Consider the following 22,464-nt stretch of genomic DNA (forward strand, 5'->3'; position numbering starts at 1 on the left):
GTCAATGACATAGTTTGGAGAAAAACCTACTACCAAAGCGACAAAGACCAGTATTTCAGTAAAAAGTTGGCACCAAAATTCTTAGAATGCAGAATAGTACGTAAGAGGTCCCCCCTAGTCTATGACTTGCAAGATATGTCCAGCAAAGATTTGGGCACTTGGCATATTAAGGACCTTAAACTTGTAAGGCGCTCAAGATAGTACAAACTAATCTAAGCTTAGCCAGTTGAATATAAATATATTTAGAATGTAGTTCAGGTAATCGGATTTTTTTATATTAGTAAGGCGAGCAAAAATCCTTCCCTAGGGAGCGGGGTAACTGTAACGTTAATTTTTCTTTAGTTTAATATTCTTGCCAACCGATAAGTACCGATGTCGATATTGTCGATACTATCGACTTTTCCAATCGCGGCCGCGAACCGGCTTCTTGTTTACGCGATAGCCGGCGCCATGTTATAACGGGCCGCCGCAGCCGCCATTGGAGATCTGACTGCAGCGCTGTACGCACGTCGCTCGTGCATGAGAGCGCTAACGGCCGCGCCTTGTCTCGCGATGCCGAAAGTAATACTACTTGTATAGGGAACATGTGCTCTTCCACTGCTGTGCCACTAAGTTTCCGATATAATCAAGTGTATCTGTTTTCCCCCGCTTTGGGTAAGTTTGAACACTTAAATACCTCTCTTAGGTTTAAGTTTTCTCTGTTCCGCAGCTTGCTACTTTATCATACAGCCTTATGCTTTACGCTACGCCAAAATGGCGAACTATGATTTTGAATGTTAATGTACCACTGTACCATAGATGTAAAATATATTCTTAGCCTAAGTATGTGATTTTAATCTGTAATTATCATGCGTAAGACTATAACTAAATATTAATGTTCTAGCTTCCATAATATTGCACTTTGCCAATTGCAACCTTACGCTTATGTTCCTAAGCCTTTTTATCTCCGTTCTGAATCTCCATGTATCGACCGCCAGACAAACTGAACCTAGATTAAATAACCACCAGAATGTCTTATGCTGTCAAGACATGAGCCGTAATATAAGGCGGGACGCTCCATGGAACTAATTTTACTGCGGAGTCTTAACACAGTGGAATACAATTCCAGGGTCTACCCTACGGCTAACTGGTTGTTCAACCTCCGCGCCTGTGCTCCTCTCGCTGTCCAGCGCTAAACGCCGGGCTGCCACTACGCCAGGAACGCCAGACCAGGACAGTAATATCCGGCTACACACCGATCCAAGTGCCGTCACCAAAAAGGCTAACGACCCACGCGATTAAGCCCCAATAAAACACTATTTTTTGTAGCCTAGGCCTTGTCACTCATCTGCCCTAGATACCTAACGCTACAATGTAGAAGGTAAGCGATTTTGACGCGCCTTTTCACAGCAATTATAAATCATATACGATCTTTTACATTCTTTTGCTTTCATAAGTAGTTTATAAGTACCTTTTTCTAATGCAAAAAAACCTATAGCGTGTAGGAACCTATAACCACACAATTATGACACTTAATTTTCACTTCTTGGCCAGTAGGGTGGAATTTCTTTTAGACTGGAGGTGAGTTTGATTTGTCGTGTTGCCTATTGTATTATAATGTTAGTAACATAACACTCTAAGGGCCACTTGCATCATTCCACTAACCCGGGGTTAGTCGGTTAAACCTGGAGTTACCATGTTTACCAGTACAATTTGACACTGGGTTAACCGTTTAATCGCTTAACCCCGGGTTAGTGGGATGGTGCAAATGGCCCTAAGATATATAAAATTGCTTTACTATCACAATTTACATCTGAAACATGGTTTAGCTTTTACTTGGTGAAAATGCTTAGAAAGCTACATAAAGTTTTATCGCACTTTTTTTACTTGTAAAATTAGAAAATACGCTCGCCCCTTGTTTGAACAGGATTTCATCATGGATTATATTTATATGTAGGTCCGTTCGTTTGCTAGTTATAGTCTCAAGAAAAGTTTGTAGTGAGCATCAAAAGGGACGGATTAAATTGCGCATCAAAATTATCTGCCATTCTCTAATCAAAGACTTCTTAACATAAATAGAGATATGTAGAATAATTAGACTGTGACATATAATGTTAAACGCGAAATGAAGAGATATTATCTCTATTGGGAAAACTATGGCAGATACTTTTGGCGCGTTGTTTGATCCGATACTATTGATGCTGATTCTACCTACTACCAGTCTCTTATTTGCCAGTCTTACTACCAGTAATACCAGTAATATCAGTAATGCCAGTCTCTTAGTACCAGTCTTTTATATGCGGCACCACAATACTGCCGCAGTAACGCTGGTGCAGTCTCAATCCGAATGTTACCTTTATAAAACGTCAAAATGATTTGTTACTATAACTATGACGTTAGTAAACGGAGACGGTTACGGTACAATTATTAAACAAAGGCAATGAACCGACATTCGTCAATGCTAGGCGGGGTGAGGTTATTGATATAATGCTAGCGTCCAACAACGCGAGTAGTAAGATTAGCTCATGGCATGTCTCTGGGGAGATTTCTTTATCGGACCATAGATACATATGCTTTAGGTATAAGACTAAAATTCAATTAGAAATTATACGCAAACGGAATCCCAGAAACACCGACTGGTTAGCGTTCAAAAGCGACTTGAAGGCGGAACTGGGAGACCTTAAAGGCAAGCTAAACTCTATCAGTGACATAGAACTTGAATCAGACCGAATGGTACAAGCTGTTTATACAGCCTGGGCAAACAACTGCCCGGAAAAGAAAATCCTGGCGAAGAAGGTGCCCTGGTGGAACCCGGAGATCGCAAAACTCCGGAAGGAAACCAGGGCTGTCTTCAACGATGCTAAAAGGACTAAGGACTTTCAGCATTATGCGCAGAAACTCACTGAATACAGCAAAGCGGTGAGGAAAGCAAAAAGGAAGGCATGGATGAACCATTGCGATCAAATCAGGTCCATACCGGAAGGCATGAGACTTACAAAAGCGCTAGCCACAACGAAGTCAGTTCCGCTCACTTCAGTTAGAAGAAGTGATGGAGGAATGACTGAAACGGGGTTAGAAACCCTAAAAGTCATGTGTAACACACACTTCCCAGGCTCGATAATACACCAGAGCGTAACGGACGATATAGTAACTAGTGTGGTGGAACAACCCACTAGCACTACCAGGTACAACTGGGACACGTCTAAAAAGGTAGTAGATCACGATAAGATACAATGGGCACTATCAACATTTCAGCCATACAAAGCCCCGGGGCCAGATGGAATCTACCCCATACTACTACAAGAGGGCGCCAATGTACTAATACCACACTTAGGTAGACTGTACAGAGCGTGCATAGCTTTCGGACACGTGCCACGTGTGTGGAGGATGGTAAAAGTAACATACCTGCCTAAACCAGGCAAAGCAGATTACACAGAAGCCAAATCGTACAGGCCGATAAGTCTGTCATCATTTTTCCTCAAAACATTGGAGAAACTGGTAGACAGACATATAAGGGATGGTCCTCTTAAGAGACATCCACTGCACCAATTGCAATGTGCGTACCAGCCGGGTAAATCGACTGAAACGGCACTGCACCTGGTGACAACCAAAGCAGAGCAGGCGATAGAGAACAAGGAACTATGCCTAGCCACTTTTCTAGACGTGGAGGGGGCATTTGACCGCACCACGTATCAGGCAATCAGCACTGCAGCATCTAAACATGGCATAGAACCGACAATCTGTAGATGGATTGGTACTATGCTAAATAGCCGACTAATAAAGTCCACCCTCATGGGAGATGAAATATTAGCCACGGCCACGAAGGGTTGCCCACAGGGGGGGGTTCTTTCACCGACTCTCTGGAGCCTGGTAGTGAACTCACTACTGGAAGAACTAAACAAAGGCCCAATATACACGGTAGGGTATGCAGATGATTTAGTGATTCTTGTAAACGGGAAATTCCCGGGAACGGTATCGGAAATCATGAATACAGCACTGAAGCAAGTGGAGAGGTGGTGCAACCATCATCAGCTCTCCATCAATCCTGGCAAAACAGTAGTAGTACCGTTTACCAGGAAAAAGACCCTTAACGGCATGAAACAGCTGAAGCTTTATGGAAGGGTTCTGGAAATGTCCGATGAAGTGAAATATCTAGGTTTAACACTAGATAAAGAACTGAACTGGAAAAAGCATGTCGAAACTACCATAACCAAGGCACTGAGGGTGTTTGGAATGTGTAGAACGGCATATGGCAAAACGTGGGGTTTAAACCCAAAGGTACTGAGATGGATCTATACCATGATGGTAAGACCTATCATTCTGTACGGATGCCTGGCATGGTGGCCAAGGACACTAAAGAGCACATGCAGGGATGCCCTTACGAAAATACAAAGAACGGCGTGCATGGCTATTACTGGCGCGTTTAGAACGACGCCAACAGCGGCGATGGAGGTACTACTAGACCTCCCGCCGCTGCACCTAGTGATACAATCTGAGGCGCGGAAATCGTTACACAGGCTGGCTTTGACAGGCCTCTGGAGCGATAACAAGCCAAAGACTAAACACACAAACATGGAATGTGACAATTTCATGAAAAGGATTACGAATATGGGCTGCGATAAGATGCAACCCAAGTTTGTGTTCCGTAAGAATTTTAATGTTAAAGTTCCAACAAGGGCTGAATGGACCGAAGGTCTTGAAGCACCAATGTCTGATGAAAATGACATCATATGGTACACAGACGGGTCCAAGACAGATTCTGGTACTGGGGCAGGCATTTATGCAAATGACTTTAGTAGTAGCATAAGCATGGGCAATTACGCCACTGTCTTCCAAGCCGAGACATACGCTATAATTGCCTGTGCACATGAGAATATAGTTAGGCAAACCCAAGGGAAGAATATCTATATTCTCAGCGACAGCCAAGCTGCACTCAAAGCGCTTAAGGCGCCTAGAGTGGACTCTAGACTGGTATACAATGGCATCCAAGCTCTGAACAAGCTTGGAAGGCAAAACAAAGTGCAACTGGTGTGGATCCCAGGGCACGAGGGATTCATGGGCAATGAAAATGCAGATGAACTTGCCAGAGCCGGATCTGCAAACAACCTTATAGGTCCGGAACCATTCGTGGGGCTCTCACAGGGAACCATCACAACGGCTATCAAAGACCTTACTAAGACCAAACACCAGGAAGAATGGGACAGTCTGACGGGTCTAAAGCACTCAAAGCTCTTTATACAAGGGGTAGACTCTGGTTGGAGCAAAAAGCTTTGGAAACTTAGCAAACGGCAACTCCAAATAATAACGGGGGTGTTTACTGGCCATTACGGGGTCAAGGGAATCCTGGCCAAGATGGGGCACGCTGACAACACCGATTGTCGTATGTGTGGCGAAGAGGAAGAGACAATAGAACACCTTATGTGTGAATGTCACGCCCTCGCCAGACAAAGAATGAAGGACTTTGGAACAGGCTACCTGGTACCAAAGGAATTCAAAAAGCTACCCATAAGGTCCATCATCCGGCATATGGAGATGGTGGGGAAGGCTCTTGAGTAGCGGACGGATCTTTTCTAGGGGGTAACTGCACAAAAGATCCCTATGGGTCGAAGTGTATCCGAAAGGGCCCCCGAAACTATAAGATAAGATAAGATAAACGGAGACGGTGACGGTGACGTTAAAGGAACTTTTGTCTTCTTAGTGAGTATTTTTAGATTTTAGAATAATGGAAAGCGCAAAAACATCTGTTTTCTATGTATTTATTTAATAAATAACCGCTGTGAAATGAAGTTTCAAAACATGTCGTGGCCGTAAATGTCACTGTTTACACGAGCGTGATCGAGTGCTTCGGTGAACCAGTGTTGTGTAACTTTGAAATCCGTAATAAAATAACGTACTCGAGTCTACGTACGTCTATAATGCACGAAATATAATTTGCACTATTTGAAATCGTTTATATTTTGAAATTAAAGTTTCTTTACATCAATCTTTTATTTTTAAAATACGAATTGAAAAGTTGGAATACTAGGAAAACTTAGAAATTAAAATGTAGAAAAGTAACTGGGATCAACTGTATAGAATATCAAAACCGAAAGCATATCAAAGCCGTATGCTTGCAAAGCGATGGTATTAACTGTTATGAGGGGCGGATGAGCAAAAGACACAGGGCACATAGGCACAGGCACATAGGGATAGGCACAGGGCGGACACGCTAAACATCAAAAATCACTTTCGTTTCTATGTGTGAACGGCACGTCTGTACACGCAGCATGCGTCATTGCGTGAGTAAGTTGCTTAAAAACAGTACTGAGCGGTCTGCAAAAGGTCGAGTCGGAGCGAGGTAATTCGAATCGGGGCGGGGCGGTGCGTGGCCGTTCTGTCTGTTGTGTATCAGCCAGAGGACGTCCACTGCTGGACATAGGCCTCCCCAGCCACCACCACCAGTGCCACAATGACCGGTCTTGCGCCACCCGCATCCAGCGGACTCCTGCGACCTTTACCAGGTCATCAATCCACCTTGTGGGGGGTCTACCCACGCTGCGCCTTCCAGTACGTGGTCGCCACTCGAGAACCTTTCCGCCCCAATGGCTATCGATTCTACTACCAATATAATAATATATAGTATAATTACTTACTTTTCTAAATGCAACCCTGAAGTTCTCCGACAGGAAAGCATATAGCAGCGGATTGACGCAGCTATTCATGTAGGCCAGCACGTGGGAGACGATCTGCGCCGTCACTGTGAAGTAATTGATGCTGTACGCATCCAGCGCTTTTACTAGCAGGATTATCTGGAACAAGATACGCTGGTTTAATATATCACCTTTAAGATGAGACGAGACGTAGTTATGTGACAGCTTCTTTATACAAACGTAGTCCCCATTTTCCTCTCTGGATTTTATAACAATCAAAAAGTAGAAAAAAGTCAAACGAAGGGACAAGTACAATACATTATAACACAACATATGTTAACATATTTGTATACAATAAATTATGTTAAAAATATATTACTTAAAGTCATTGATCCAGGGAGGAAAATGAGGGCTACGTTTGGATGGAGAAACGGTCGTTCACTTTTCTTGATGAAATCATAAATTTGAGTCCTTTTATTTATTATTTCCGATGCTTCGATGCAGTTTCCAAAATGAAAAATAAATGGCATCATTGTCCAATTTTTTATTTAGTCTAACATATCATTTTCATTTTTTGCACAAAAATCATTTTTGTATGAAAAGGTAATAAATAAGTTATTGCAATGTTCCCTTTTTCAACGGGTCAATTCTGCTATTTATTTATTTATTTAAGCGTATGGCGTAACATTGTAGGCAATATTTATCTGGTTTAACCCATTGGTTGACTGGTAGAGAATGCCTTAAGGCATTAAGTCCGCCTTTTGTACCTTCATGTATTGTGCAATAAAGCTTAAATAAATAAATAAATATTATAACTAAAAGAGCTAATTCTGCTATGTCCCTTACCCTACAAAAGTGGTATTTCCTTAAGCGAAAATAGCTTAGCTTGCCCTGTCAATCCCTAGAATTGTGTCAAATTTTTGTTTTTTTAATACCCTGGATGCCAGCCCTTTAAGCCAAATCTCATACAAAAGGGGCAAGCTATGGCGCCATCTCTGTAAACCTTTGACAGTTGCCAACCCCATTGGTGTAATATTAAACAAAAGAAAATCGATACTGTAAACCGAGTCGAGTTACACTGCCAATGGGCCTAATATCTAAGTTTGGTTAAACTGCTAAAGGACCCTTGTGCTAAAAATATTACGATCTATTCTCGTTTAACAGAATTGTCACTGTTTTAGTGGGGTAACTCAACTCGTCAAGTCTCATACAAATAATTTGCAAAAGGATTTCGACAGTATACGAAATATCAATCTGATGAACAAAGCTCTTGTTTGCTTATTGTTTGCTTTCGTCGAAGGGCTCCTGAAGGTTTTAGGCTTGTTTTGATTTCGTTATAAAGTTGGCAGCGTTTATTTACAATGGCTTTGCAAAGTTGTATTGAATCTAGATTTGTAGCTGAAACACGCATGTTTCTAGTACCTATAGAAGATAATTGCAAAAGAACGTGTCGTAAATTGATCTTATGTTATACGTTATTACTTTAGAAACATCGGATTTTGTTATTAGGCTGTGGATAATAATAATAGGGTATAGGTACCTATTTTTAACGGCCTCCTATTTCCAGTCGGTAGTGACCCTGCCTACGAAGGAGGAGGTCCCGGATTCAAATCTCATATCGGTAAAAGCATTTATTTGTGTGTGCCCTCGTTACTCTCGGGATTCTATTATAGAATCCTTCGCTTCGTTTAGGATTCAATGTACGCCCTCGCCGTAAATATGTCGTTTTGCTCCCTTGTAACACAATCTACTATTAATTGATGAAAGATACTTAAATTATTTTAAAATTTCACATTGGAAGATAAAATGAAGCACTATACATATGTATATATAAAGGTAAGTATATACGGGGTCAAGCTAAATAAAACCGTTTAAAAATAGTAGATTGTTAACTAAGGGATGAAAGGCTCTCGAGGTAGTTTGTAATGTACATTGAGCGTGCCAGACACGTGAAGTGGAAGTGGCAGACAAAATAACGTTCTACAGTGTCTATTATCGTATTCATATTTATCGTTACACGACCGCGCAGGCTCCGACAGACATACTGTATCTTAGAATAATATTTGGTCTGCCACGGCACGTGTCTGTCATACTCAATGTCTGTAGATATAAACGGATCTTAATTCATCCATAATGAACAACCACACCACAATTTATCAACTTCGAATTACCAAAATCCGTCACACAGCAAATTCATAAATCAAAAACATGTCCTTTTTGTGACCAGAAATTTAATTTAAATATATCAGAATGAACCTTAAAACGAAAATCCTAAAAGGATAAAAGGAAATTAATAATTCAAAGCCATGTCTCAATTCCACTCTACAACACGAATTTCCATCAACGCGGAAAATATTTTTTTTTTTCCCGAATAGCTAGTACCTACCTATAATTAAACCTATATTTAAAAAAACCGGTCAAGTGCGAGTCGGACTCGCGAACGAAGCGTTCCATACCATCTATTGTTTTTAGTATTTGTTGTTATATATAGCGACAAGAGAAATACATCATCTGTGAAAATTTCAACTAGCTATCACGGTTCATGAGATACAGCCTGGTGACAGATAGACAGGCGATCCAGGCGGACAGTGGAGTCTTAGTAATAGGTTCCCGTTTTTACCCTATGTGTACGGAACACTAAAAATCAAATCAGAGTTCATGGATTGCTCTTTCCAATCCGCGTAATTAAATAACCGTCACTTTTTAACACCTCGTAATTGAAAGTGACGGACGCCGTTTTATCATGCTGTCACGTAGACGAGAACGCCCGCCGCCGTATCTGTACTGTATTGTATTTCGCTTTAGGTATCTGTATTAAAATTTGGTATCTACATTTTGAAACTTCCTTACTATTTTTGAGAACAATCCTATATCTCAAAAGAAACAGTAAGCCTTCTAATACTAAATATAATTTAGGGTAGAACGTGGATGGGAACAGAAAATGACTGAACTTGATTTATTTTTAACATGAGTGACACTGGCACCGCTTTACAGTGTCAACTAGTTTTTAAGTAGTTTTAATTTATTATTGTATGCAATATGGGTAACTGCCTGAAATAAAAGCTTTCTATTTATTTATTTTATTTTACCTAACCATGGACTAACCACTAAAGGGCTTTAGTGATATAGGCGCATGCCTTTCTAACTGTAAAAATTAAATAGTTACAGGCCATCAAACATAAACTGTTTCAATTGTCCCCAGTCTACCCTACTCTATTTTTCATTTAAATAAATAATGAACAATAGTATCTAGTGAGTGAAACCGTAGTGATCCAAATATTTTGAAATATATCTCATGATAATTTAATTTCGAATAATAACTATATTTACTTGTCAATATGAGTTTATAATAATGGTACTTTAGGGCAATCAAATTAGCATACCTTCACAAGATTTAAAGGAATTTTTGGCGGTAATTCTTGACAGGAAATGAGTTCTGTTTCGTAATTTCGTCACAATTGTCGTGTTTCTTGTGACAACTGTCATTAGCTTTGCAAAATAAATACTTATTTATTAGCGATATAATGGAGTTTTTTTAAATTAAAATGTTGGTGACAAACAAGTTAGTCACACAAATCTCAGTTTTGACATTTTGCTGGGACATCAGTTAGCCGCGACCACGACCAGTGAAACCTGTGTCGAAACGTCGGTAAATAAAGGTAAGAAAATACATTCGCGAGAGACCCGATTTTAAATGTGATTTAATATGTGTTCAAAACGCGAAAGTTTTAAATGTTATAAATAATTCAGAGAAACTCGGAATCCGTTTTTGCTATTTAATGTGTAATTAATTACCTTTTAAGTCGTAATCTGCTAAAGCAACCGACTGTCTTACTTAACTCATATTTCGTGATTACGTGCTGGATTACGAAGTTTCGTACTTAATAGCGAAAGTGTCAGAAAATACAATCGATACTAAGTATGCTTATTCTGACTAATAACAGGTTATGAATTCGATCTGGATTTTTCATGAATATGATCTGTCAGTGTCACACGTGACATTTATGATTGAAGAAATTATATCGATTTTATAGGGACCGTGCGCGTTGGAGGATCTGCCACCTTGTGGCCTAAATCGGAAACATAAACTTGTCATTGACACTTCACGCTAAAGCAGGTTGCCCCCTACAGTTCACGTACGCTGCCTTGCGCGTTGTAGTTTCTGCCATCTTGTGGCGTAAATTAGAAACTTAAGCTTGACATTTACATTTCGCGCCAATAAACAGGGGGCTCCTGTGCTGCTGCTATACAGCTAGTTCATGCACGCTCCCTATAGAAAAAGTTTTTTCACCATACCAGCTGGTAAAGGCTCTCTTGATTGTTCAAAAACTGATGAGAAAGTTGCATTTTATCCATATGTGGGGCAAAGTAATCAAACGCAAATTTTGAATTGTTTCCTTAAATGTTGGCTGGTAGAATTGACTTTTAAATGATGATTTTGAATGATAAATATTTGATAACATTAATTTTGAATTGTTTTGCTTTGATTTTGTTTGATATTTTACTGTTAGTATTTTCCCGCATGTGTGTGGTGAAAAATTTTGTGTTTCACTCGGTAGCAAGATTTGTTTAACCTTCGTGCCTTGAATCCCTCGCAACGCTCAAGATTCCACTTTTCGAACCATTTTGAAATCTTTCGCTTGCTCGGGTATCAATATTAGTACGAACGGTTAAACAACAACTTTGCCCCCTTGTTAAACAAACAACTAGTAGACTGTAAAAATGCAGCTTTTACAATCACATCTAAGGCAAAATAAAAGCAGCATGAAGCGTAATCTGTTTTGCTGTTACATCCTTTAAACAATTTAAAACGTGCTTCCCTGGTTATTGTAGTGTGAAAGCCCAGAAAAGCCAGACCGCTTAAAAACTGCTCTCTGAGGAGCCAGGGGCACAGCTAATGTCTACCCTGTTGACCTCGATGCCACGGCAGCGGCACGTCACGTCAGGAGTCTTGTTTCAGATCCGGCGACGGAAACAAAATTACGTTGTTTATTAACTTACTGATACTATTGTATCCCTTATAAATATATATTAAATTAATGTAGTTGTTTTGAATGATTCATGGTTAGTTTTACTAGACTTCTATTACATAATGACATGCATGCATGCATGGGAGATGCATATAACTGCGTCGCAATGTCGCAAAAACAATACAAAAGGTAAACACGGTTTATATCCCGGTTAATATAAGTCTAACGTAGTTGTTACATAAATGTAGTTTTATAGTTAAAAATGTAGCAGTCTGAGAATACACAAACACATAGGTATTGATTTAATGGTGTAAATTTAGATACCCTAGTCCGTGTCCCTATGTCCCTAGTAATTAGTCCGAAACATACAAAGGAGTTGCAGATTCAGACTACCCTAAAGTATCCAAATAAATCAAATAGAATTACATATAATCATCCAAACTAATATTATAAATGCGAAAGTATCACTATTTGTCTGTCTGTCTGTTACCTCTTCACGCTTAAACCGCTGAACCAATTTCGATGAAATGTGTTATGGCGATAGTTTGAGTCCCGGGGTAAGTCATAGGTTAGTTTTTATCCCGGAGGTCAAAAGGGCGGTGATTTTAAGCATGTGTGCTTAATTGAAATGCTTGCCACTGCAATTTATTAAGGCGATATTGATAACTTTGTTACGTTTTAGTTGTCTTTCAATTAAGTATAACATGTTCAAGCAATCGAACGAATTCTTGGCAATATTCTTCTCAACAATATGGGATAATATATATTATTTACATGCGAAAGTTTCTCTGCCTGTCTCTTACTTTGTCACGCTAAACCGATTACTTAAGATGGGACTTGACATGGAGATTGAGTCCGATGTCATTTGTAGGATACTTTTTATTTTGGAAATCAAACCTCAAAAGGGTGAAAGGCGTTCCAAGTTTGTGTTGGGAAGGAGTACTTTTGAGTGAGGGACTTGAAACTTGATAGACAGGCATCATTTTAGGTACAAGAAAAGTGGATTTAGCAATTTGGAAATTTATTCCGGTATCATATATGATGTAAAGGAACGGTTTTTTTTAATGAAGGACTTGAAACTTTTTCCGCCATCGAAAGTAATTTTATGTTAGAAGGGGAGGGGGGGATGGAGTACCGGAACCGACTGTTCTTAATAAGTGAGATACTTCGCAAAATGAGTGTACAGTAAGCTGCGGAGATAGCTTACCCCCTCTGCAAACAAGTTTCTATGCAGGAGGAGGGGTTAGTTATCTCTGCAGCTTAATACATTAATTAATTAATTTTAATAATGCTTACCTGTATAGGACACCAGCACACAGCAAACACCACAACCACCACGACGACCATCCTGGTCACTTTCTTCCTCCCCCTCCTGCTTTCCGCAGATACCCTCCCCCCCGGCGCACTCTTCCACAGCCGGATCAACATACACATGTACAAACAACTAATCAACGCCAACGGTACGACGTATGAAGATAGGAAGAACGACAACTGGAAGCCCAGCTTGCTGTAACCCTGCTCTTCTAGAAAGACGCATGACGAATGATTTCTATGGTAGTAAGAGTACTCTCTCTCCCCATGCCATACTGCTACAGGTATTGCTGTCGTTAGTATCACCACCCAAATGCAAGCTATCGCTAATAACGCATTCTTCTCTGTCCTGATCGACATTGATGCTATTGGGTGTACCACAGCCATGAATCTGTCTAAGGACATAAGCACTAAGGTGTATACTGACGCGTGGGCGGTCACTACTATGAAATATTGCACAACTTTGCACCACCAGTCGCCGAACGGCCATCTTGGCATTACATAGTCCGTGGCTGTGAAAGGTACGCAGAAAATGACGAAGAGGAGATCAGCTATTGCCAGATTTATGATGAGGAGATTTGTGGTCGATCGCATGCCAGGGTTGGCGGAGACGACCAACACGACCAAAGCATTGCCGACTAGTCCAACGATTCCGATGAAGCCGAAGAAAATTGGTACAACCCTGGACACGACTTTCTCTAGTAGCTCTCCACTTTCATATTCATTGCTGTAGTTACATGCTCCAAGGCTAAGTTCATCAGAGGTCATATTCAAGCATATGCTATAAAAATCTTCGTCTGATGATTGGTGCTCCATTATTTCGAAAGTAGGGGTTACCTGAAACAATACAAATGCATTTTTGAAATGCTGTTCAATCATAATGTAGCAAATAATACCTTCATGCGAACATTTTTTATGAATATTCTTTTGTTTTACGGAAAATCCCGGCTTGGCTATCGAGAGCACATTACAATTTCACGATGTAACAGTTGCAACATTATTTACTTTGACTGTTATTGATGAGAACGGTTTGATTGATTATTTTTTTCTTTCGTGCACAAAGCGAAGAGAGATGGAGAGCGAAGAGTACATAATCTTTGAATAGGTATAGTTGATAGTAAATAGGTATATAACTATATATTATGCACGCTTCTATTAGAGACTAGTAACTTCAAACATTACATTTTCATAAGTGATTGTGTATGCAAAGCTTAGCCTCAAAAGGGGTTGTACTTGATTGAAACCTCAAGTTATCTAGTTCGGTAGGTAGATTTTTTAGAGGGATTAATGTCGGGTGATCAATAATCCTACATGGCGTTGCTACACTGTTATCAATAAATTCATACTATCATTGATAAATTTATATGGAAGATAACTTAGGTATCTACTTTATAGTAAATGTTGACAATATTTTAATTTATCAACCGATATTTTTTTATTTTTTATTAATCAAAACATTTAATCAAGATATACAATGTCACAAACATTTTCATTTTATTATTTCTTACAAATAATTACATAATTACGTGAGGTCACTTTTAGTCAACCCCGTTCGTTATTGCTCCGGGTGCAAAAGTGTCCATAATGCTCACGGCATTACCCCGCTGGATGGCTATGGACAGCTTCTGCACCAGGAACGATTCGGAGCGGGGATCCTTTCCCTTTTGTCTAAGTCGACGGCCTATGTCACGCACAAATTGCTTCGCGTAAGCACTCCAGCAGCCCGCCGTTTCCACCGCAAAAGGGACGAAAATATACCCCGAGCCCAATGGAGCATACTTTTGGCGCTTCACCGCCGCCTGAGACTCGGCCGCCGCTCCGGCCGCGCGTGCTGTGCGACTGATATGAGAGGCGGCGAAGGTGCTGACGCACGTGGCGTTCCAGACCAAGCACTATGAACTGATAAAGCTTATTAGATAAAGAACAAAGACAAAGACCAAGCACTATGAAATGAGAAAGCTTATTAGAAACTGACTATGAAAGGATAAAGCTTATTAGATAAAGCTTTTGTCATTGCTTAAGGTATTTCGAACAGGTTTAATTTATGACCCATTTTGTACCTTGTCACAGTGACAATATGAGGTGTCTAGCATACATTAAGAGGATAGGGGACAATCGATTTTCCGCACAAACGTAGTCCTCACTTTCCTCCCTAGATATTGACATAATGGAAAATATTTTTACACAATTTGATATATTTTAATCATAGCTTATAGGAGTTTTTTAAAAATTGCATGAAACCTGGTTTTCGCCCCTAACTCTTATAATAATATAATATAATCTGGGGGAACGTGGTCAAAGAACCCATCATCACCGAAGGCGACGGTGGACTTCGCGGCGATCTCTGCTGCCGCGGCGTCTAGGATGCACAGAGGGAGGCGTCATTTGATATCCGTGTCGTAGACACCGACTGTCCCTCTTATATCTCACGTCCAGTAGCATAAAATCTCTCTTTATATCTTTATTTACCAAACACCAATATAAACACATTATACGTCATAGTTGACAATAAAAATGACAACTTCGTATGTAAAAACTAAATACGTCAAAACCAGTAAGTAGGTTTAATTTAAACCTCATGTTATTATAACCTATGATAGTTGTAGGTATGTGAAACATAGACTGCTGGACACGACTCAAAATAAAAAGTCAGTTTTTGTCTCTTAAGTTCGTTTCTTAAGTATATGAAGGTAACAATAAGAAAAATACATTTTATCTATATTGATTTGAGTTTGCCTGTAGCCGCGGACGTAATGTGACGTTCAAAACGTCAGGCCAAAATGATAAAAGTAAGTGCATTCTATTAAATCCCGTTTCAGTATTAAATTATGCGACATTTAATTTATCGCCATTCTCTCGAATTCGCGCTGATTGGTCACGGTTAGCCTAACATACTCCTTCTCGCTTTGCTCATCGTCGCACCTATCCTTTAACTCTGGCAGAATACCTACAGTGAAAACTAGTTTAACCTAGTGAAAATGCGTTTTCCCGAAAAGTCAAAACTAGTTTTAACTGCAATCAATTTGAAATAATTATTTATTTATTTACATACATTATTGCCATGAACCTGTGTTGTACCATATTGTATAAATGACCATTAATTTGTAATATGTATTAGGTTCCTAAATCATATCTGTCCATTACACAACCCTTATCCAGGTTTACTTAACTCGACAGTATAATTTCACTAATCAGATACTGAACTGTCAGTCATAGTCAAAATTTGAAATCATCAACACTATTAAATAAATATTAAATTAATTTATCTAGCTATCTACGATTTAGTAACTCTATGCACGTATAAATTCCACAAACAAATTTACTAAATGACAAATAATTTATATGAATTTCATGTTAACAATTTTTGTTTTGTACAATAAAGTGATTTACTACTACTACTACTACTAATAATAAATAAAATAAAAAAATCCCATTCCAAATTTAAACTTATTTTCTATTGGAATAAGGTTGTTTTTTTTAAGTAATAGGTGAACCATTGTAAAGTACAAAATTACCAAGTACTGATTCCCTAAGTAACCTAAGATCAGGCTGCAGTCAAAAAACTAGTAAAGGTTACGTTATCCTGATAATTTTCCCGCCGTCTTCATGCTCGTTTTAGTTGGTTATTGTCTGGTTAGCTGCCTGTTAGTTATAGTTTTTGCGAAAATCCCCAGGACAGAGGCGAATATTTTTGTATGAAAGCTTGCAACTTTAAATGCATTTTTTATCGAAACTACTGCAGTCTAAAATGAAGTCAAAATCAGTCCATCGACTCAATGCTTTTGCAAGCTTTCTAATGGTACCCCACACGATTCTTACAAATGAAATAAAAAATCTGGTTACCCCTCTCAACCCGATGGCGATGAATTAAATGTCGCATAATTTAATACTGAAACGGGATTTAATAGAATGCACTTACTTTTATTATTTTGGCCTGACGTTTTGAACGTCACATTACGTCCGCGGCTACAGGCAAACTCAAATCAATATAGATAAAATGTATTTTTTCTTATTGTTACCTTCATATACCTCTTATTAAAAATTTCGGTAATAGTAAGAAACGAACTTAAAAGACAAAAACAGACTTTTCATTTTGAGTTGTGTCCAGCAGTCTATGTTTCACATACCTACAACAATCATAGGTTATAATAACATGAGGTTTTATACCTACTTACTGGTTTTGACGTATTGTTGTGACTGCGGGCTTGGCCAAATTATTTCTTACTGCAAGCATGTTTTAAGTTTCCAAAGGCAACATTCGATATTGTTTTTATTCCTTACTTGTTGTATATTCGAATGGAATGTCCAAAATTTAACTATAAAACTAACTATAACTATTTAACTATTTGTGCTACATAGTGTTGTTCTCGCCGGCCGGCATACAAAACCTTCAGAAACCGTGTGAGGAACGTGAAAGAAGACGCTGCAGTCCACCTTGGTCACGTGGACTCCAAGACTCCAGCTTCCATCATCAGCTCTCAGGTTAGTGGCTGCAGTGTATATCCTATTCGGTTTAAGCATCGTAGCTAACGTGTATGTCGTGCAGTTCATTTATTGTCCATTTTCGATTGTAGCCATCAACAAAAAAAAAACTCGAAAAAGCTACCTACAATAAGATTAAATTGCTGTGCCCTTACAGGGTCTATATTACATGTAAATGTATTATATTGGCAATAAAGATAGTAAATAATACTCACAATACATTTATTCAGCAAATGAGTCTCCAAAATTACAAAAACAAAAAACTTATGAACAAAGTAACTTAACACTACATAATAAAACTAAAGAAAAACACTAAAACTAACTAGAAAATACATATAAAGATAGTTGAAGTTGAATTACAAATCATCAACATTAAATTCCCTGAATCATGTTGTTTGTGTATTCTGGAATTGTTCAATAGAGGCGCAAACGGGATGGACTATTTCTGTCCACTCAAGCAGATTTACTCGTTCTGTGAAGTAAACATTAAACGTGTGCTTGATGAGCAATGATTGCTAGGATTAAATAAATAAATAAACCGGACAAGCGCGAGTCGGACTCGCCCACCGAGGGTTCCGCACTTTTTAGTATTTATTGTTATAGCGGCAACAGAAATACATCATGTGTGAAAATTTCAACTGTCTAGCTATCATGGTTCATGAGATACAGCCTGGTAAAGGACGGACAGACACAGACAGACAGACAGACAGCGGGTCTTAGTAATAGGGTCCCATTTTTACCCTTTGGGTACATAACCCTAAAAATGTGGTATTCTAAGGATTTTGCAAGACCGTTACTTTTTTGTAAGGCAGGTAGATGGTAGGATCATACTAGATTCTTGCTGTACGGTAATATTTTTAAGCTAAAAGTTTATATTTCGTATAATATTCAACGATCTCGTTGCAAACGTGAACGCCGTGGGCCCGCCGCGCCGCGCCGCTTCGCTTCGCGTTCGCGAATTGTTCGCTTACGTAAGACACAGGCTGGTTGACGCTTACGTATCACCCCGTTGTACAATTAACGACGTTTCAACTAAGCTTTTAAAATATTTTTATATTCTATGCATTCGTATTGCAAGTGTTGCGAGATTGGCCATTAAAATATTTTTTTTAATCTACCTGCAACTCGGGTTGATAAATTAAATACCATATTTTTCGCTCGCCGTCGCGTGGCAATATTCTGAATACTTCATCGTGTGCTGTAGATTTACGCTGGGTTGGCCGCAGGTAGATAACCATTACGTACCTACTTTAACTTCAATAGTTTCCATACTATTAGTTATTCTGTGATCGTGCAGTTTTGTGTTTTCATGCAAATGTATTCCCAGAAAACGATTCAATTGCAAAATGTTAATTGTTAGGTTTAACAATTCTAACGAGGACTTTGTTTCTGACTTAACTATCAATTGCTTAAATGGTTTTCGTCAAGTCTCGTGCTTTGCGGGGTTTAAACCGCCTAAAGCAGTTATGAAAAATATCGAAAAGGTTTCTAATATTTTATTAACAAGCTTATAAATCAGACACACATTTTAGCGTTCAGGTATAAATAGTGTTGTAACTATTGAAACTTGTGTAATCTATGGTTAAAGTAAAGTAGCAAAACAATAATAAAATCTAATCTTGCAATGGTAGAAATATGAAAAATCTGTGTGCATAGCATATTTTGCTTTAAATGATTTGGCTAAAATAGACACAAATTCCTGGTGGCAGGCGTGGCTTACTCCGCGATTCCATTGCGTCGCTACAAGTACATGCGGCCGACACCAATTTTGGTGTCTAGCCATAGTAGTTGCCGCGCACCGCTACGGAACGGACGGATGTTCGCGCTTGGGCCACCTAACTGTCATATCTGTCTTAATAGACGCGTTTTGTTAGAGAGTGAATCTTCTATACCTAGTACTTTTATTTAATTTTATTCTGTGTTGGTGGTCTAACGTGTAGGTACAGTGCAAGTTGAGGCCCCGCCCCGTGCCCAGGCAACAACACGACGAGTATCGTTACGAAACCATTTGAGCGCCATTTTGAAATTAAAGTTATTTTCCCCATGCTTATTTAAGATCTACAGTTAATTGCATATATCTTTCGTTTCCTTCACCTAAACATGGGTACATTACGATACCTTTAAGAATAAGGTTTCTCTTTAGACTCAAAGCGTACCCAAGCGTCAAGACTTCGGGCGATAAAACTTACAGGATACGATTCTAGAAGCTAACCTATTAAACTAAGTGGGCGTACTTTGTGCGTACTCCGGGGCAGGATTTGATGGGTGCTTTTATTCGTAAAGTTTATTGAGATGGTCGTAGAGAGTCTTGGAACTAAGTAAGAGCTTTAACAAGTTGTAACAATATAAAACCTGGTTTCTTTACGGCTCCGCTCATTTTGAAAAGTGTATAAGTTAGAAACAAAGTTTAATTTCTTATAATATAAGCGATATAATCCGTTTTTATAGTTATATTTTTAATGAGTAAGTAACTATCGCGGTAACCGAAGACAATATTATTAACTTTCTTGTTAGAACTTTCTGACTAGTATTTCTTTATTCTGGTCTTGCGTCGTAACTCGTAAAGCCGCTCCCGTGCCTCATTCAAGGCTGCTGTCACAAAATTATATAAAAAATAGATAAGTAGTTTTAGATCATAATTTGATCATAATGAATTTAATGTAGTTGTTGAAGTTAAAATAGTTAAGTGTTGCATGTTGCTAGGTTTACATTCTAATACCACTTATGTTCTCGGTGAGATATGCTTAAGGAAACAACATAATTTATAATAGTTATGTATATGCTGTCTATATTGTTCTTCACTTTTATGCTTCTGTTTTATCTCCTTGTAATAAAATAAATAAAATAAATAAATAAATATTATATAAACAACGCGAAATGACATTATTTTTCTATAAATGTTGGCAGGTACTTATTTAACTTCTGAAAAAATATTTCAAAGAACAAGCCTTACTTCTACAGAAATATTTCATAGAATTGAAACTAAAATAAAGTCGTGTCAAAATAAAACTATTAAAACGGATTATATCGTGTACCTATATTGAATTTATAACCCATCAAAAACATTAAGTACATGTAAAAAAATGCAAGTTTCGCAACGCAATTCTTCTACTACAAAATAGTTTTGAGATGTAATGCGAAACCAAGTCGGTTGTTTTAGTCAGTGCCAGGGGTTATTAAAATCGTATCGAGATATTTTTAATTTTTAATACATATAATGACTTGGCAATCGCACATAATACTTTACTCGTACCGTACTCGTAGGTAAATATGTGCAGGTAATGCTCAAACTGTTTGTGATTAGCGCTAGCGTTATGTTCAATTAGAATTATTTTTAATAGTTGACGATGATCCTTATGTCATTATGCATCCATGCGATGGCCAAGTCATTATATGTATTAAAAATTAAATATATCTAAAATGGATACGGTTTTAATACCCCCTGGCACTGACTAAAACAACCGGATCGCGTCCGGAACACCACGCTGCGTTCTAAAACTCGCATTGCTGACGTTGGCGAAAAAACCGCCGGGCTCAAATGGGACTGGGCCGGCCACGTCTATCGTATGCATTCGGATAGGTGGGCTAACGTATCCACCAAATGGATGCCGACGAAGAAGCGTGGGCGGGGCAGGCCCAGGCGGAGATGGCGGGACGACTTTGACGCCTTCCTTAACAACTGGCCGGAAGAAGCGCTTAATCGGGAGTTATGGAGAGCCCGGGGAGAGGCCTTTGCCCAGCAGTGGGACACTCATTAGCCATACCCCGAAATTAACGGAGTTTTTTAAAGACATACACTTTCATTGATTCCATACGCTGTTCAATAAAATCTTCCACCCAATTTGATTTAAACTTAACGTGTCGCCTCATTTTTAACGTAATTCCTACCGTCCCTGTAGGTAGACGGAGATAGGAGAATTTTAAATCAGGTGGCGGATAGTGGATCATTGGAAAACCGTTCCGAAAAAAGTGGACAAAATCACAAAACATAATATACCCATACAATCCATACAATCATTCCAACAATTTGTATTTGTCTTTCAATGGCAAGCAGTATTAGCCAAAGGCCGCTCGTCCATCGGCGACGCCATTTGCTATTCCGTACCATAGAGTTACGAGCCGCGAAAACTTCTTGCGTCAGTTGCCATGCTTGTTTTGCTTGTCTATGCCAACTGAAATAGACTGCGATGATGTGTTACCCTCTATTTGTGTTGAATTTTATTTTGGATTCAGATTTCTGGTTAAGATGACGGTTGTGGTTAGTAATCGGCCATGAATTTTATTTTTCCATGATGACGACCTATAATAAGATAGGTATATGTTTACTTACGTCCGTGCCGTACCTATCAGGCTATGATGGTAGGTGATAGTACGGACCTACCATCGGCCAGCGGCCATCGGTACGGACGTAAGTTAAAAAGTGACATTTATTTTATCACGTGAATAAAGCCATCCATTATAACTGTAATGTAGGTATGCATTAGTTTTCTTCCTGTAAAATTATTATCTAACCGGTCAATTCGAACAACGTGATAATTACTAGATAAGAAAACAATACGAAATCTAATAGATACGTTACAGTTTCGTTCTCAACTAGTTATCTTTTGCAGTTCGATTCCAGAAACCCATTGTCATATCACGCTACAATTATTGTGCCGTTTTGGAATATCCATTAGATATCCTTTGGATGTCTAATAAGTATTTTAAACAAATCTTATAGAGATCGTTCAAGAGGACATTCGAAATCGCGGAAATGTCAAATTTGATATGACTTTCTTAAATATCTCATTATCGTTTCTGTTTCATATCTAGTGGATATCTAGTTGATATCTAGAACATTGTTCGAATTGGCCCGTAAGTAATTAATTTAAAAGTTATTACGTATTTATCTGAACGCCTATGATATTATCATAAGTTGACGCATAGCATCTGTAATGCTATAAAACATCAATAAATAAATAAATATTCCTACGTTCCACAGCAAACTCAATAAAGGCTTGTGTTTTTGTTTTGTACTAGAATACCAAAAATAAATTATCTTCTCGTAATTTGCGGAATAAGAGTTCAAGACCGCGGATTTTGCAATCATGGTA

At 38.8% G+C, this 22,464-nt stretch overlaps 1 protein-coding gene across 1 annotated transcript in view; it reads right to left on the reverse strand.

Annotated features, from left to right (window-relative positions):
• Nucleotides 1-13,748, reverse strand: part of LOC134744318 (allatostatin-A receptor) — a 79,742-nt gene extending 65,994 nt beyond the window's left edge. Inside the window, exons 1-2 of the mRNA XM_063678094.1 lie at nucleotides 12,875-13,748; nucleotides 6,612-6,767 (exon numbers count right to left, since the gene is read on the reverse strand). Of these exons, the coding sequence (XP_063534164.1) occupies nucleotides 6,612-6,767; nucleotides 12,875-13,705 (987 nt within the window). The 5' untranslated portion in view covers nucleotides 13,706-13,748. The remainder of the gene's footprint in view (nucleotides 1-6,611; nucleotides 6,768-12,874) is intronic.
• Between the last annotated feature and the right edge of the window lie 8,716 nt (nucleotides 13,749-22,464).

The sequence above is a fragment of the Cydia strobilella genome, chromosome 9, assembly GCF_947568885.1.
Source record: "Cydia strobilella chromosome 9, ilCydStro3.1, whole genome shotgun sequence".
Lineage (NCBI taxonomy): Eukaryota > Metazoa > Arthropoda > Insecta > Lepidoptera > Tortricidae > Cydia > Cydia strobilella.